Genomic DNA, 18,636 nt, shown 5'->3' with positions numbered 1-18,636 from the left:
AAGCCACAAAGCGAGCGTGTCAGCTTTATGTTTATTGTGTCTGTTGTGTATTCTGTGGATTTACAGAGAGTCGCTGCAGCTTGGCCAGAAATCTGCCATGACCTGAAGGAATGGAATCTGCTGGCTCTTAGGACCAAATTAAACAGCTCAGCAAGAAGTTTAATATGTGACTGTCAGAAGTTACATCGCAAAGTGCCTTATGAAATAGCCAGAAGAAGCCCATCAGGCACTTATCTGTCGTGAGGAGCTGCTTCGCCCAAATTACAATATCAATTCACTTAGAACCCAAGGCCATCCAGATGCTTCCAATTTTATGTGATCCTCTTGTAATTTAATGAGGTACAGAGCAAGTTTTTTTATGGCGCGTAGGGAGCTGAGGTGAGGCTGGAGTAAGTTGAAACGGCATTTTAAAGCATTTTCTCCTGACCCGTTGTTTTACATAGTCCTTGAATAAGTGAATGAATCCGTCCACCGGGCCATGAGTCAGATCTATAGACACGCTGTACCGTGACGTCGCACACGCAAGATCCCAGCTCCATGCTGGAGGGCCAAAGAAATGCTAGTCGTTAATGACTGCCATTGGTTTTGGCTTTAGGTGATCAGCCACCTGAGATTGTGATTGACAGCGCTAAAACCCGCCTCCTGCCTCTGATTGGTTGTTTCTAGATAGAACTGGAAGAAAGCAGAGGAAATAAATTTTTTTACAGATTATCTCTCATGCCATACTTTCACAACATAATGACAGTTTTAATAAATATGTAAAAGAATATATTTTTTATAAAAGTTGCATACTGCAGCTTCACTTAGGAGAGAACGGGTCAGGAGGGACGTGGCAAGAGATATCTGTAATTTAAATTCAAGTTAAGGTAAAACTGTTTGGACTATTTCCAGTCCAGACAGGAGGCTGGTTTTTTATCATCATTTTATAAAGATTGTTTGAATTTCTGTCATTAATATATTGTTTTTATTGTGTAATTGTAAAACACAACAAAAATTGTAAAAGAGAGAAATCCACATAGACTTCCTGGAATGATGCTAACTAGATGGTGACAACCAAACAGTAGTGTGTAGCTAAGCTAACTATGCTAAATGGCTGACAATCTCACACAGTCTACCCACCTCTCTCGGAGAAAAACTGGGTTACAAATTAACACTCTTGTCTTTTTATCTCTCTATTTTTTTTTAATAAACCAGACTTTATTATTTTTCTTTGCAGCATAGTAACTACCGCAGTCATTCTGGTCTTCCACTGACTGCTGCTGAACCGTTGTCAGGAGCGCTAAGCAGGAACGAATCGTTTCATGCAGATCCAGGGGAGGCTTCAGCGCAAATATGGATGTCTGCTTTTCAGTCTAGGAGGGATAACATTTAATTTTTACTGCTGAAAACAATTGTAAAAACACAATATGATTAATTTTGTAATTGACAGGGCGCCAGTTTTTTTCTCTTTCTATGAACAAAAAACTTTCCCCCCGTATTTAGCGCCCTTGCCTACATGTCCAGGTTTTATTTTGTTAGCAGAGTTGCGTTACCGCGGGAGCAGGTATTGATAGCAGCTAATAAATTGATCATTTGCCCTCCAGCGTTGTGCTCGTGCATGAAATTTCCAGATGTAAACAATAACATGTAATGTGACTATAAACCCAGGAGGGTTTTGCTCATGCACAACATATAAACAGGCAGTAGTATAGTATGGTGTACAGGATGCTTGCAAATTGGAATTGGATGTTTGTGCCGGCCGGGTCAGGAACCAGCGCCGGAGAAAACAATGCACCTTGCCCTTACCTGCCCTCACATGAACCATGATTCAGCTCAAGGACTAGCATGACCTGCTGTGTAGCTCTCACCCTCAGGAGATTTTTTTTTTTTTTTCCTCTCACTGAGGTGTTCCTTTGTTTCTCAGATCAGCCAGATATTTTCAACCACACAAGAAATCCTTTCAAATCAGACCAGGCACATTAGTAGGGTTATTATCAGAGGTCAAAAAGCCCACTGGGGCTTCAAAGGCTTGTTCTTACTGCAGTCTTTTATCAGCGCTGTCCCCCAGCAGCAAAAATGCACCTTCACGAGCGTCCATTAAACTCTAATACATTATAAAAACGCTAACAGCATGTTGATTTATTACAGGTGCGACTCTCATTACCTGCTTAATGTGTTATTCTGCCGTACGTTATGATTATTTACTTTCATTTCCCGAAATAAAGAGACTTCACAGCCTAATGGATAGAACAACAAATATGTTTGGGTTGTTATTAGAGGAGATGATATTGTGTTTTCTCCTCATTTTTTGTGGTCATTACTTGGTTGTTATGACACAAATAGGTGTTTTTAACTTTAGTATGTTGTGGAAGCCATTTTTGTTTAAACATTAATTTATTTTATACGATGAGGAAAAGCTCAGTCATCCGGGAGGGACTCAGAGTAGAGCCGCTGCTCCTTCACATCGAGAGGAGCCAGTTGAGGTGGCTCGGGCATCTGGTCAGGATGCCTCCTAGACGCCTCCCTGGTGAGGTGTTCCGGGCACGTCCCACCGGGAGGAGGCCCCGGGGAAGACCCAGGACACGCTGGAGGGACTATGTCTCTCGGCTGGCCTGGGAACGCCTCGGGATTCCCCCGGAGGAGCTAGAAGAAGTGGCTGGGGAGAGGGAAGTCTGGGCCTCCCTTCTGAAGCTGCTACCCCCGCGACCCGACCTCGGATAAGCGGAAGAAGATGGATGGATGGATGGATGGATGGACGATGAGGAAAAGCCTCAGCTAAGACTTATGAGCATGTTTATAATTACTAGCATGCAAGCTCTGCTAATAGGCTAATTTGGTCTGATTTAGCTCTCATAAAATGCTACAACTATAGCAACATTACATATACCAGAGCATTTTTATTTAAAGAATGCACCTTTACACACGTCTTTTATTTTATTGGATATCTCAACAGATATGACGTTTTATTAAATCGGACTGTTTGAAACATGGCTAACAAGAAGTTAACTAGAAAAGCATCTCATGTTTAGTCTACAAGAACCTGCTATCATAGCAAACAATTACTGTAACCTGTATTATTTTTTATCTGAAAAGAAAATTAGCTTTGCTAATGCAGTAATAAGACAAAAAAGCTACAATAGTGATACTAAATTCAAGTGTTTTTTTTTTTTACTTAGATTTTTAGACCATAAATTGACTGAATATCAAAGATAGCCCGAGTTAAGGAAAAGTTTGGTTCTAAAGCCTAAAGAAAAAGCCGTACTGACCCTATATGACAACTTCATATGTCGCAACCAGCTAGCAGCTTGTTGTGCATTCCTTGCCAGAAACAATGACCATCATGTGTTTGCTGTAACTGGGAATTAATCTTTTACACTTTACCTCATTCACTCTCCCAGCAGTCTGAAATGTTCTTTGGATTTCTCCAAGCAACTTCTGATTTTCTGGTTAACACCCAAGCTGCTGCAGTAAATCGTCGTCTTTTTTTGTATGCGAACAGAAAAAAAGAAAGTGAAACTTAGTGTTGCTTTTCTGTTGCTTTCCATTGGTTTATGTGCATGCATAACCGTGGTGCATTTAATTAATATCTTCACCCTAACCCTGAACTCATCCATTGCTTTTTCAAGCTTTGACTTTTTTCTTTTTTTTTTCAAATGATGTCTCATTATGTGACCGTGCGCTCTGCATGGTGTGCCTTTCTTGCACAGTCCAAACACATGATTTATTTTATTTTATTTTTTTAACCCCTCCAAAGGGTCTTTTGTGGGCTCTAGTCTCTTATATGAAAGTAGGCTGACAGGAAAGGGAGAAGGAGAGGGCGGAAGTCATGCGGCAAATATCGTCAGATCTGGGAGTCGAACCCACAATGGCCACGTCGAGGACTTAAGGCCTCCAAACATGGGTCGCGCTATCCCCTACGCCACCAAGGCACGCCCTAAACACATGATTTTAAGGTTATGTTGTCACTTTAAATTCCGCCGGCAACACTGCATGGACGAGCGGGTGGATGATCAGTTGACCCCTGGTCTTTGAAATGCTCCAGTCACATCCTAAAACTTTATGCGTGCATTAGACAGTACTGAAGGAATGCAGCTTAGGCATTCAACATGAAAGACACAGTATTTATCGTTTAAAGCTTTGACTAGGATTCACATTCCCTCCATCCGCCTTTGAATGCTAAATCGTCTGATTTTGGACCAGCAGTATCGTTTTGGCAGCAGCAGGCAGCCAAAAATTTGACTTTCAAATCTTTGCACACTACTTCGGCATTCCCCACTTGTCTGTAATTTTTCACACTTTGGTTACTTCTCAGTGTTGGAAAGCCTCCATCGTATGATTGCACTGTTGTCAGTACAGATCACTTGGTTCAGAACAGACTCCACAATAGCCGAGTTTGATCCCTGGCCTTTGTGCCTCACTACATGGTACCATACTTACAACAATAGATGTTTTCATGGTGCCTCTCCTTTTACCAAGAATGAATTTGTTTTTGTGTTGTTGTTTTTTTGTGTGCAAAAACACAAAATCTTACCAAGTATTTTTGGTTTAGTTTCTAGTTTAAATATCGTAGTACACTTGAAATGAGACAAAACTAACTTACAAGTCACTTTTGAGCAAGATATAGGAGCTTGTTTGGTGAAAAAGTACTAACTATTGGTGAAATAATCTGCCCATGTTATAAATTAAAATGTCTTGGCAGATTACTTCAAAATTAATTAATCATTTACTTAAAATCAAAACTAACTTGATGAAAAGTTAGTTTTGTCTTAGCTTAAGTGTGTTGGGATATTTACACTAGAAACCAGACCAAAAATACTTGGTAAGATTTTATGGGAAAAAGATGTATAGTATAAAAATATACATTCTTGGAAACAACATATTGAAGCACATACTGTATATGGTCAAATTAGTAGCCTGTACATGATTAATCTGGAAAACGACCAAATAAATTGACTTTAAAATCTGCTTTGACAAGAAGCGACATCTGACTAAAGACGAAACGAGTGTGCAGCAATAAAATCTTAAACATCCATTTCCTGCTCTGTTTCTCTCCAGGCGTGTCAATGCCCATCCCAGTGATCGGTCTCCACAACGAGGACAAGGTTTTTGTCAATGGCAGCTGCGTCCTCAACGAGGAGCGCTTCATACTGATTGGTTCTTTTGTGGCCTTCTTCATCCCGCTGGTCATCATGGTGGTGACTTACTGCCTCACCATACAGGTAAACAGTTCAGGAGCCGACGCGACGTGCCTGTATCCCTTCAAACCCGCGTTCCTGTGCTCTGTTATCTCCTCATCGTCCGGTCTGATCCTCCGTAGGTGCTCCAGAGGCAGGCCACGGTCTTCCTGTATGAAGCAAAGTCTTCTTCCCAGCAGCCTTTGAGCGCACCAGCAATCACACTGCAGCCTCCACCGAGCCCCTTCCACCTTCCACAAATCAACACTCTTTCCCCTCCAAACTCGCAAGGTAACCACCGATCACGACACATAGATCTGGACATAGATCACTGCGTGTTATTTGTCTCTTAAAGGGGCAGTATTAGTTATTTTCCAGGCACACGGTGGCATTTTATATCCCAATCAAGTAGCTACTTTACAGACCACCAGGGTGGACTAAGCTCTTCCTTCGAGGACGAAGCTCCTCCTCCAAGCTGCAGTTTCCAATTTTCAAAGCTTCCACCACTCAGAGAAGCCCACTCCCATGATTTCCCCTACTCAACTCCTTCAGACTAGTCAGCAGCAATTATCAAACACCTGATGGAACTGCTCATCTGCTGAGCTCGTTTACTAGCTACTGCTCTGTGAACCGCTGGTAACAATGTTAAAGGATTAATAGAGGAGCCATATTGTAAAGACCACCTGAAAGAGCAGAAGTTTTTAAAGAGACTGAGGCCCAATTTCAAGGTGTCAAATTATGAAGTCATATTTGATATATACAGCATTTTTATATAAGCTGAGTTTCTCGTAGTTACTTGATTGTGCTATAAAATGGCACCACTTGTCTGGAAAATGCATAATGCTGCCACTTTAAAGTAGCTGTGCTGTCTTAAAAGGCAAATGAAATATTGACATTTGACATAAGGACAAAAAAAACAACATGTTTTATATGTGTAAAATAAAACTTATACTCTTTCCCCAACTGAAAGCAACTGAAAATTTTATATTGTCACCCCAGCGGTAAGACACACATCTAGTTTCTTGGTAACTGAATTATTAATTCCCGTAATTAATTTCTGTATTGAATGCATAGTTTCCCCTTTTTTACCCTCAAACCCCATAGATCCTTGTATTTTCTCTGTTTTTTTTCCTGGGACAGAACTGAAGCCGCCGCCGCTCCAGAGCAGACGGAACACGCTGAGCTGCCTGAAGGGCCCGGAGCCCAGCATTCTGCTCAGCGCCTCCGCCTCAGACAGCCTCAGCATCATTCCCAGCTCCGAGGCCGCGTCGCAGCTCAGCTCTCCGGCCGCCGGGCCGGGCCGGAGCGATGCCTCGGGTTGCCATGGGAGACGAGGGATGATGCAGGCCATAAAGAACGAGAGGCGGGCCTCCAAGGTGAGAAGGGAAGCTGCAGCTAGAACCGAGGATTGGCAAGACAATAAACACTAATGAATACTTTTCTCTTTTTTCCTTATTTGTTTTGTATGACAGATTATTAGGGCCAGGCTAAATAAAAAATATGACTTTAGAGAATAAAGTCATACAAGATTAATAACGTTATGAGAATAAAGTCGTACTTTATTTTCATAATACTATGACGATATGGCATAGTGTTATGCCATATTTTCCTACAACTTTATTAGTTATATCTTGACTATTCTGATAATTGTGTTGTTTTATATACATAGTATTGTTCCCACAAACTCGTAAATAATATCCAGAGACTCTTGACTGGGTTTTTCTTTTGCCCCAAGAACTACCATTTTTTACAGTTTAAATGACCCAGATAGAGAAAAAAACATCACTGAAAATGGAAAAACTCAGCAAAATAAGGAAGTGAGAGGAGCAAATGCAGGATGTGGAACAAGGACGCGAACAGACAGGGTGACGGAAGGATCCAGAAACAAAGAAAATCCAGGAGCTTAAATACTGAAGATTGTTGACACAGAAGACAGGTGGTGCAGCAGGAACAGAAGGCAAACAGGTAGACGGATGGAGGATGAGTAATGGAGATCCGGAGCTGAATAGATCCAACCAACCAGGGGGGGAAATACCAACACTGATCCGAGTGTCACAAAAAGCAGAACGCAAGAACAAACAAAATACAGAAGACTGGACAGTATATGGCAAGACATAAATTGACATAAACAAACAAGGACATGACCAATATTCTAAGAAATAAGAAAACCAAATTACAAAGAGCAATTATCTACAATGATCCACGATGTCTTTAAAGTTTTAGTAAATCCTGGAAGTGAAAGTGAGATGGAACTTCTTTCAAAAAACATTTTTCCTGTAACGTTAAGTTGTTTCTCCACCATTAGCACATTTAGCAGCATGCACATGAGGTTGATTGACAGAGCCAAGAACCTCCTCCTGGCATTTTTTACAACTATATAGATTTATAAAAATGTTTTATAAAAGTTACATACCCAAGCTTCGAACTTTTATGTCAAGAAAAACTGATCACATTTCTTAAAAACATTACACCTGTAAGATTTCTGGCTTCAGTGATGTGGAAATGTCTGCTGTCGCAAGACAAGCTAAAGAAAAACTGCAGCTAAAACAAACCTTGAGCTGCTGCAGTCACAATCCCTTCCGTCCGCCGCAGCCACCTCTGTCGCCGTATATCTGTGTCGTTCTGTAAAACTAGGATAGGTGAATTTTTCTGACACGGACGTTTTCCAACAGCGGATTTAGAAATATTTCTTCTAGAATATTCAGTGCAGTTCACGTCACATGCTATCAAATCCTGTCAGGCACTTTGAGTAACGTCAGAAAGCTTGGAGTGCTGCCAGAGTCGAGCAGAGCAGTGACTGAATTCAAATTCCTCTTTAATGACAAAGAGGCACAAAGCTCATACACCTACAACCAACTAGGCATAACATTATGACCACCATGGTCACAAAGTTCTTCATCAGACGGGTAAATCCAACAAAGTACAGCAATTTAGAATAGAGGAAACAAACTGCGATACAATCAAGTGCAACTCAAAGCTTTTTGGAATGAGAAGATCTCTAGCTGCTTTTTAAACCCTATTTAGTCTGTTTTAATTGAACTTTAGTTAGTTTGTCTAGGAAGTCCAGTTTGTTTCGGGAGGTGTGAATTCGCAGGCAAACTCTGGTCTGCCTACAAAACTCTGTTTCGGTTCAATTAAAGTGAAGCCTGGCGCAGTGCGAATGCATTTGTGGGTCAAGCGGACCGGAGAATGCTCGAAAACCTACCACTGGGAATAGGAGGATGATGGTGCGTCATGTTTTTTAATGACTCATCGCATGAACATACTTATTCAAGTGCAATTTTAGTTTTTTTTTAATCAACATTAGTAGATCAACAAAGTTTTGCACTCATTTGTAATTTGTAATGGAAACGCAACTGTAGAAAGGTAACAGTAGACAGGGCATCACTGTTTGTGCCATGCTGACTCAAGTTCTCTGCTGAAACAACCAACAACGGGCATGTGTTTGATGAACCGCGGTGTTTGTGTGTGGATCACCAACCTGGAAGGACATTAAAACCACATTTTGTCCTTTTATTAATATACTAACTTCTCCCCTCACTTTTGCTCCAGGTCCTGGGAATTGTCTTTTTCCTCTTCCTTGTCATGTGGTGTCCGTTTTTCATCACCAACGTCACCTTTGTCCTGTGCCGCGACTCTTGCAACGAGTCGCTGCTCCACGATCTCCTGAACGTCTTCGTCTGGGTGGGTTACATCTCCTCCGGGGTCAACCCTCTGGTCTACACCCTCTTCAACAAGACCTACAGGAGAGCCTTCTCCAACTACATCAGGTGCCAGTACAAAGCCGGGGCTAATGCGGCGGGACAAGGTGGCAAAACCCTCCTCACGCCCCAGCAGTGCCCGTCGCACGCCGTCACCCCTCTGTTGATGGGCGGCCACGACAAATCAGGGGTGGACCGCAACAGTAACTGTCGCAATGGCAGCAGGGGAGACAACGGGAGGCTGACGGTGGACCCGGAGGACACGACAGACGACGGGACGCAAATCGGATTAGTGTCGCAGAGCCTGTCGGAATGCCACAACGCCGGCACGCTTTCGGAAACGGAGCCAGAAACGGAGATTGAGCAGGAGCTGTCGCTCATCAGCTACCCTCCCCCCAGAGAACACACGAGCAGCGTGTGACTGCATGGTCACCCCCTTTTGTTCCGACTTCAACCTCCTCACCCGGGGACTATTGCGAGGAGAGCTGCTGAATTGCACCAGCTGTATTCCGGACGTCAAGGAAGCAGAGGGCGGAAAGGTGTTGAAGAGAAAAATAACCCTCAACATTCCAAACACGTTTGCCGTCAGCTTCGCCAAAACGTTCGGTCTCATACCATGAAGCTCAGGTTTTGACTTGTGGGGTTGATGTGTTCATCAACCAAACCTTGTGTTGCATTTCATGGTGATTGAGGTATCGAGCGAGGCAAGGGACAAAGTGAAGTGGGACTCGCTGTTAACCTGGTATGAAGTCAGGCGGCCCCTCCTGGAGTCCCACTGACGCGGGTTACAGAGCCAAACGGGCCCCCCACGGAGTCCAACTGTGACTTCGAGCCCTCGCAGAGAGTGAAGACACGGTCCAAGCAAACTCAACCAAATACACATCTGAAACAGTCAAGCTTGACTGGCTGAACCTTTTCACACTGCTCAGCTGACGGAGTCTACAGAGGAGACTCTTCATAAAGGCTGCAGTGAAAGTTTTCCCTGAGAGGACAGAGATGAAGGAATGTACAATCATATCTAGGCTCCGGTGGACTCACAGTGCCATCTAGTGGTCATGGAAATATCTTCCGCTGACCAAAGTAGATAAAAGAGCTAAAAGTAAAAGGGGGAAAAATAAAAAATAAAAATTTAAAAAGACAGAGTCCTTTCACCTTTACTGCTTCTGTCGTCAAATACAACCACTTTGGAGACTCACAGCTTCCAAAATGTTTTTACTGAAATCCACAAATAAAGTTTAAACTAAAGCGGGGGGAAAATGTTTTTGATAGAGTGCACAACTATTTTACAGATTGTCTTTAATAGGAACAAAGCATATGAATTTTTTTACACTAGCCATTTGAAATAGTCATGGTTTTTATCAGCTAGTCTTAAATGTCGAGGTTTATATGCCCATGTCGCCATCTCTTCCTTTGTTTTCTACTCTAGAAGAAAAGCATGGCAGTCCGCAACGTTACTTAGTGTTCAGCTGTAGTACAAGCAAGAGCTGAAAAAAGAACATTTTCTGTCTGCTTACACCATGAAATGGATCTACTTTACCTGATCAGTCTCTTCATCTCTGTTAAGATGTGTGTCACTGAAAAACAACAAAATACAGACAATATTCAAATCAACATCAAAAATCTGATACAGTGCCTTTCAAAAGGATTCACAACCCTTGAACTGTTTTAGATTTTTTAATCTTCACAAGCAAAAAAGTTTAGTGTAGTTAAAGGGGCAGTATTATGTATTTTCCAGGCATAAAGTGCTATTCTGTAGCACAAAAAACTGATATAAAAATACTATATATATTTAATATAACCTAAAAGAAATTTGACTTTGTAATTTAACACCTTGAAATTAGACTTCTGTCTCTTTAAGAATCTTCTGCTCTTTCTGAAACCCATTATTCAGGAAGTCATCACAGCATGGCTCCTCTATTAACCCTTTAACAATATTTTTACCAGACTTGCTCTGAGTAGTGGCTCCTATAATGAGCTCAGCTAATGCGCAGTTCCACCAGGTGTTTGCTAATTGCTGCTAGCTAGTCTGAAGGAGCTGACTGGTGGAGTCACAGAATGTGTGATTTGTGAGGTGGAAGTTTGGAAACTTTGAAACTGCAGGTTTAGAGGAGGAGCTGCATCTGGAAGGCGCGTCTAGCTCCACCCAGGCGTTTTGCACAGCTGAATGGTTGCCATGGGAGATTTCTCAAACTGTATTTTAAGGGAAAAGTAGCTTTGAACAATATTGAGTCAGGCTGACTCAATTCACACGCCTTTAGACTCTAATCTTTCTGAAACGGCATAATATTTTCCCTCCAGTTCAAACAAGTCAAAATGTTAAAACAAACTTTTAAGTGTATGAATACTTTTGGACAGCACTGTTCCTATATCACCTGGTTCTCATTACTTCCAAGCATACATTTTGAATATTTTGTAGTCTTCTCTAAAGGACACATGGAAAGAGCGTCTGTGTTATTTACTTCGATGAGAAGCAGGGATTTCAGTCAGAGCTCAGCCATTCACCAGCTCTGTCTCTTTTGTTTTCATCTGAACTCTTTAAGCTGCGGGATGTCCCGTCATGCTGCGGGCCAAAGCGTAGCAGACTCCGGACACTGAAAGCCAATGAATTAAAACAGGAACACTGATGCGTTTTGCATATTTATCAGCTGTGGTTGAAAATGAATAATTTAAAAGGAGATAATCAGATGATCAAAGCGTTGTCCGGTTGCACCTTCCCTCTGATGACGGCTTTTCAAATGGAAATGCCCGGCAGAACTGCGGCTTTGACAGGAAACACGGTGATCAAACCATCTAATTCAGACCGTCAGAGCAGAGAGAGCAAATATGTTTCACATTTCAAAAATAAGGTGAGAACCTCGACACGCTTTGATCAACCACCAACTCTGCAACTTGCAAAATTTACAGTCCTGTCATTCAGAAACAATCTCTCCCCCCCCAAAACCTAACGCTAGCATCTCTTCCAGTTTTCAACCAGACATGGTAACTTTTTGCCTGCAAAATTACTTTTTAAACTTTAACTTTCCAAGTTTTGGAGTCAAACTCAGCAACTTTGAGTTTCAGTCAGCTGAGGTACCAGAGTGAAGAAGCACTAACATTTGGAAGATCGATAAATATCGAAAAAGTAGCTTAGTTAAAAAAAAACAAAAAAACTTAAACTCTCGTGAGTCGAGTTACCAATGAAACTCAAACGTTTGAGCATTGCAGAAAATCTGATTTCTAAGACAGAAGAGAGTAACATAGAATCTGACTTATGGTTTTAGTCGGGCAAATGAAGTTCATTGGCAGAATAGTTTCTTATTTGTTTTGTTTTTTTAGTTTGAACAAAGCAAAAGTATTCTCAGGTAATCTGAGAATACCTTGGGCCATTGTAGACATAAACAAAGCTGTAGTAAATTTCTACCAAAAAATGTTCAGAAATGTTGAGATTAAGCTCTGAAATTTTCTAGAAAAAAAAGTTTGAAGTTTGAGTTTGAAAAGTCAAAAATACTATCTAGAAAAAAAACTGAGGTTGAGCTCAGAAATTGTGTATAGAAAACTTGGAAAAATCTGCTTTTCAAAAGTTTTTTTTTTTAAATGTCCAAAAATATTCAGTTTTTGAAACTCAGAAATTTGCATGTTTTTTTTTTTTTTCTTCTATAAAATTTCAGAGATTTATCTCAAACTTTCTGAGTTTTTTGGTGAAAATTTACTCCTTTTTTTTCTATCAAAATGAGAGTCACGAACGATGTTTTTAGGGTTGAAAGGTCGGACTCCTGCAGTCACACCTCTTATCTCTGAGGCCAAATAGCCAATAACCAGTTGGCTTCACTGTTGGTGCTGGTTGATTCTGTCCATCCAATAATATTCTTTAATCTGAGAGCGACTATGTAGGTGCTGTTCTCGATCTTCATTGGTAAGGCGCGAAAACGTCAGAAAAACATGAACACTGCAGAGACTCTAATCTACAATTGCAAAATAAAAAGTTCTTTCCTTCTTGGAGTTCTTTGGACGTTTCTATTAAGAAACGTCCAAAGAACGTCAACATCTTCTCATCTCAAGGGTAGATAATGGAACATTTTTAAAATATCAAATTTATGAATATAGTCAAGTCTGCGCGCATAATTTTAACCCTCGATGGATTATAAAACACACACAATAAATTCAAACTTTTACACCCAAATTCTGTTTTCTAAAGTAGCTTAGATGATATTTTTTGTTCACCACGTCGTCAACTTTGGGTAAAGAATAGTTTTAACCATTAAAATCCTAAATTAATTCGACCCATAAGTAGTTCTGAACACAACTGCGTCTGGGGTTCTTTTATAGAGAAGAAATACAGGGTTTTTATTAGCCTTGCAGCAATTTTCTCAGTAATATAGTAAAGCAATGTCCAATATGCTAAACTGCTCTGTGGGTTGCTAAAATTAGGCAAATTAAAACTCCATTCAGACTTTTCACAGACTCCTGACGACCTTCAGCCGGCTCTGAAATGATGAACTGTTTTAACAGAACAATGTCCTACAAAAAAAAAAAAAAAAAAAAAACTGCACAAAGCAAGGAAAGGGGACGGCATCTGCAACAGGACAAAAATCCTTATTTCACCTCAAGGAATGTGAACAGAAAGCTCCTCAGCCTATAAATCTGTTTAAAGTTTTCCTCTCCACTCTCACCTGGGTCACTTTGCTCCTGCTAAAGGAGCAAAAGTGAGCTAAACGTTTCCGCGTCTTACCAATGAAGATCTAGAGCGTAAATGGAGCCGGCTGTGTAGTGAAACGTATTGGGTTTCACCGACATTTCTTTTGCAGCCGCATTGGGAGTGGGACCCAGTCATCCATAGGTTTCTTTGAAGCCCCCAAAGCTTCTCAGAGCCTGAATATCAACAACTTGGAGTACTTTAAAAATTCAATTCACCGTGTCTCTTTTCACTCGCAACTTGTAGTGAGTCAGAGTTTATGCCAGTAAGTTAGAACTCCGATCTAATAGGCGACTGTATTTGAATTTGTACATGTAGGCTGAAAACAGAAGCTTCTCCTTTCTCATCTTGATTTTTTCAAATAGCTATAGACTTAAACAGTCTTCCTTTGAAACAATTTTCTCTCCAGTAGGAGAGGTTAAAACGAGCTACTGATTGTACCAAAGTTTGTATTTCCTCCATTACAGATTTATAGAACTATTTTGCTCACATTTGTGGAAACGCAGCTACCGATGGGGTGTTGGAGTAACTTTGGTGGACTGGCCAACCCTGGCTCTATGTTTTCTGTAATAGCAGATAACGACCCTCCCTGTTGGTTTCTGGAGGCTCAAAGCCTTAAAAATGGCTTCGTAACAATTTCAAGACTATTAGACGTTAACAAATTTGTTTAGTTTTTAATTATTTTGGTCTTCATGCTGTCAGACAGGTTCTATGTAAATGATTTCTCAATTCTGCTGGGACGGTTACATTTTCACATCGGGATGGCCTTGATTGGACATAGTTTCTCCCCTCATTAATGAAGCACTTTTCAAACATTTTCTTGTATTTAATCAATCAGGTTCTTTTTGTCTGATACTAAAAAATTTTTTTGGTGAGCTGAAAACTAGAAACATATGACAGAGTATTAGGGCTATGCTAAGATAATATAAAGAATAAAATTAAGAGAATAAAGTCATAATATCTTTATTTTCGTCATTTTATTACTTTATTTTTTATTTTTACGGCCCTATTACTCCTTCATATAAACATGCAAATGAGGGGAAAAAATAAACCTCTTCATTTAGAGTAAAATACTTTTTCACATCATTCTGGGTTTGAAGTGTTTCAAATCTCCTTGACCCAACCTTAAATAAGTTTCCTCCTGGTGCCATTTGTTCCCCTCTACAAAATAATGCATCGTGATTAGAGTTTAAAATAGAGGGGAAACAGTAGAGAGAGAGCCACAGTTTAATAACTATGCGTCCTGTGTACCTGCGACCCAAGCTGCTGCTGCCTGAGATTGATTTTCTGGTTTGTATTGATTGTGTCCAGCCCTGCAAATTCAATCAAAGCCAGATATAGGAAAGCAATCACTGTGAAGACATATGTGGAAAGTTATAAAGTAATAATTTGGTCTGGGTCTGGCGTGTACAGGGATAGCTTCAGTTATTTGTTGAGTGTCCCTCTGCTTCTTTTTTTTCTGTATCCATTGAATTTTATATTTCCAACAAAGCTGCATAAGAATAAATGTTTTGACAATGAAGAAATAATCTGTTATTTATTTATTTTTGTCCCCTGAGCACTGATTAATTACCGAAGTCCACAGCTACTGTAGGTCAACATTCAAATGGCAGGAGACAAGTTAGCTAGCTAGCTTAGCATGTGTTTAGGCAGCTACGGTAAACAGGTGGGAAAAAAACATCTTTAACAAAACATTTCATTAAAACGTTGCATACAATCCTCTTTTTGTATGCCAGCATTTACGTAGAAAAAAAATGAAGATAAACCAATTATTTTTGTCAATCTCTTTCTAGATATCATTCCAAATTTTAAACTTAATGAAATGAATGTAAAGTAATCATGTGATATCTTATTAAACCATTATCAGTTTTTATGTGTTGTAAATGTACAGAGGCAGTAAAAGAAGCTCTGGATCAGCTAAACAGCTACCTCCGTGCATTAACATTAGCATTAGCATAGCATAACCTCCTTTTGATATAACTATGCAATAGCAATAGCTAGCTGCGTTGTTTGGTCTTTGTTTATTTTTGTTTTGTTAATGTAATAAAATCTGGCAACTTTATCAAAACAGGAGTTCTTCTAATTAGACTCTGTTTCTGTATTTTCTTCCTTTTACAAAGTTTACGCTAAGCTAACGTTTCTGAGAGCTTACTGCATCAATTAGCTTTGCTCAAACTTCCTGGTCGAAAGCTACTAGCTTCTCGTTGAAGCTGTTGATTCACAAGTATGGCGTTTTGAGATGCTGTGCAGAAATTAATCTTAATGAACATGATAATGGTGAAGCACATTTATGCTATAATGTTCAATGAGATAAGGACACTTGTAAATTGACAAAACCATTACATTGGCTGTTGAAGCTCATTTTTGATTGATTTTAAAGAAATATTTGTATTGTTAACCAATAATTGGGCCATTGGTCTTTTGCTATTCTTTTGTAGGTCAGAAGCAGAAAGGTTTGGAAATCTTTTGAGCATCGATGCTGTAAAACTAACGACGGTGAAACAGTTTTACTGTCAAATCAAGCAACAGCAACTTTTGGTCTACTAATAATGGAAACTACAATAAATGATTGGTGAAACAGCATTTATTATCATAAAACATACTTTTTTAAGAAAACAAAAAATGTTCGTTGAACAGTTTTCAAAATAATTCAATAAACACAGAGGATCATTTGGAAAAAATATCTCAATTTATCCCAGCTACTGACTGAAATTTAGCAAACCACTGCCACTAAATCCACAAAGTGGCAAACTTACAGTTTTATTAATTTACACATTAAGTAGATTTTATTCACGTTTCCAAGTCCTTATTTCTGTTAACTATATAATTTCCAACTTCAGCTAATAAAAATACATACGAATATTAGATCAGACCAAATAAAAGCAACATTTTTAAGACAGAAACGCAGGCAAGTTTGTTCAATACCTGTTCTTTTCAAAAGTTACTTTAAAATTCATAAACGAGCTTCATCAGTACTCATATTCTCACTGATTATGACTGTATCTCTGCAAAGGATTTTATTAAAAAAGTTTGACGAAGAAAGTTGCAGGATCTGGGTCTCAGTCTTCAAGGATCCTGTAGGTTCTGGTTGTCCCAACACAGCTGAATTAATGGATGAACTTGAGTTCTGCACATAAACTATTCAGTTGGTAAACCAGGGAAACATCTGAAATATGCAGGACACCAGCTCTTAAAGACCGGAGCTGACCGCCCCTCCTCCAGAGTGCTATGTTAACTTTAATTGGATTACTTTTTCCAATCACCAGAGTAGCTTGTTTTGATACAACCTCAATGAAATTAACATGTTAGAAGACTAAATCTATTGAACTTACATACGAAATAAGAGTGGCACTTGGCGCAGGCCGACTTAAGAAGCTCTTTACATGATTGCGAGCATAAAGTGGTGTGGAGAGTTGGCAGGATGATAAATCAGAAAAGCCACTGTGGTTTCCTGAAAAACACACTTCATCCAATTTTAAAGGGACCTCAGGCTGATTACTGATAAATGAAGGTGCTGCAGGCAAGACTTCAAGCTAAAGCAGTAACTGTGGTAGCCGATGCTCTGCTGAAAACGTCAGCGTTGCATTTTTTATGCCATTCAAACTCCAAGAGCCCAGTAGTGATCTCGCAAGACTGACCTACACAAAGGGTTGTACTGAGGTTAGCCAACGCTTGTAAAGAGTGTAATTGCTACAATGAGCCACAAGGTGGCGACAAAGCTGCGTACATGACAATGAACGTCTCAACAAATTGAAATTAAAGCAAGGTTACGATGAAAAGAAGGAAATACATGACTATTATTTTTGTTGATTTTGACAAAGGATAAAGCTAAAACAAACTATACAGCTCACGTTTTAGTTTTCTCTATTATCCTAGAAATATTCATCCAGTGTCATTTAAAAGAGCTAAGATTATTTTTAAGCAAGTTGGGTTTTTGATTTATTGCCCTTTTTTCCTAGCAGTGACCAAAATAATAACTTGGGACAGTTGGTCTTATTGACAATGCCTTTTTACTTACAACTACTATTAATAAAGAAATATATTGTTATTACTACAATCAAGGATCATTAATAAATATAGTTAATAATTTTGAACCATACCTCCAGCTTCAGCAGTGCCGCTATAAATAATGACAGACTTATTCCGAATGCTGAAGTGAGAATTAATTGAGCCTAGAGAAATCTGGCGGTGACCATGATGGATCACTTTCCTTTAGCCTTAAGAGAACCTGTTCTTTAATTCATGTTGGCTTCACGTGGAGAATAACAATAAGATTTTTTAAAATAATAAACACCTTTTTGTGTGTGGAATCTGGTTTCAGTGTGAAGGCTCATCTATCTCTAGTATATGGTCGACGAGAAGATGGATCAGCACCACGGGCAGTGACAGAGAGCGCGTTAGGTAGCGCCATTAAAATCAGCACCACGGCCAGGGACGGAGATCTGTTTGAAACGTGATGCTGCAGCACCACCCAGTGGTAACTGGTGGGAATAGCAGAGTATGTAATATTTAATTATCTTGCAGCACAGTTCACTTAATCGTTGATTTGAAAAGCCAGAGGCGACTCATTTATCTCACAATGTGATTAATAGGATGAGGAAAAATGTACTATATGAGTGAATTGAAAGAAATGACTAAAAGCACAATTTCAGATTTGACAGCTGTAAATATTGAATTGTTTATTGCACTTTTACTGAGCTTGGGAAATAATTCAGGCATATTTATTTCATACTGTCTTCTAGGTGTTCGGTCTTTATAGGGGTTTTTTCGTGGTGGAAAGTCAAGCTTCAGTGTTTTCACAACAAACGGTGTAACGACCCGACTAAGGCTTTTCGTTTTTCGGTAGCACGAGCTTTTAATTGGATTATAATTAGTCTTAGCAGCACGCTAACTCAAATACAAAATGCAACATGTAGAGTCATTTTTTTCAGTTGTAACTAGTCCCTGGCGGAATAATACCTTTATAACCAGCTTCTGTGGTTTATGAAGTCGAAATAAGCGTGTAGAAAGAAAGAAAACGTGGTGGTTAGGCCCCGTGGCGGAGGCTTTCTTCTCACACTTTCCTCGACGTAGACAAACTCGACTGCCATCGGAAAGATTCGGACAGATT

General features: G+C 39.8%; 1 protein-coding gene across 1 annotated transcript in view; it reads left to right on the top strand.

Annotated features, from left to right (window-relative positions):
* Positions 1-12,372, top strand: part of htr2cl1 (5-hydroxytryptamine (serotonin) receptor 2C, G protein-coupled-like 1) — a 132,014-nt gene extending 119,642 nt beyond the window's left edge. The window contains exons 6-9 of the mRNA XM_032584075.1: positions 5,035-5,198; positions 5,297-5,444; positions 6,294-6,529; positions 8,706-12,372. Of these exons, the coding sequence (XP_032439966.1) occupies positions 5,035-5,198; positions 5,297-5,444; positions 6,294-6,529; positions 8,706-9,275 (1,118 nt within the window). The 3' untranslated portion in view covers positions 9,276-12,372. The remainder of the gene's footprint in view (positions 1-5,034; positions 5,199-5,296; positions 5,445-6,293; positions 6,530-8,705) is intronic.
* Positions 12,373-18,636: the final 6,264 nt, after the last annotated feature.

Source organism: Xiphophorus hellerii, chromosome 14 (assembly GCF_003331165.1).
Source record: "Xiphophorus hellerii strain 12219 chromosome 14, Xiphophorus_hellerii-4.1, whole genome shotgun sequence".
In the NCBI taxonomy this organism is placed as follows: Eukaryota; Metazoa; Chordata; class Actinopteri; order Cyprinodontiformes; family Poeciliidae; genus Xiphophorus; species Xiphophorus hellerii.
This window is presented reverse-complemented; position numbering and strand designations above follow the sequence as displayed.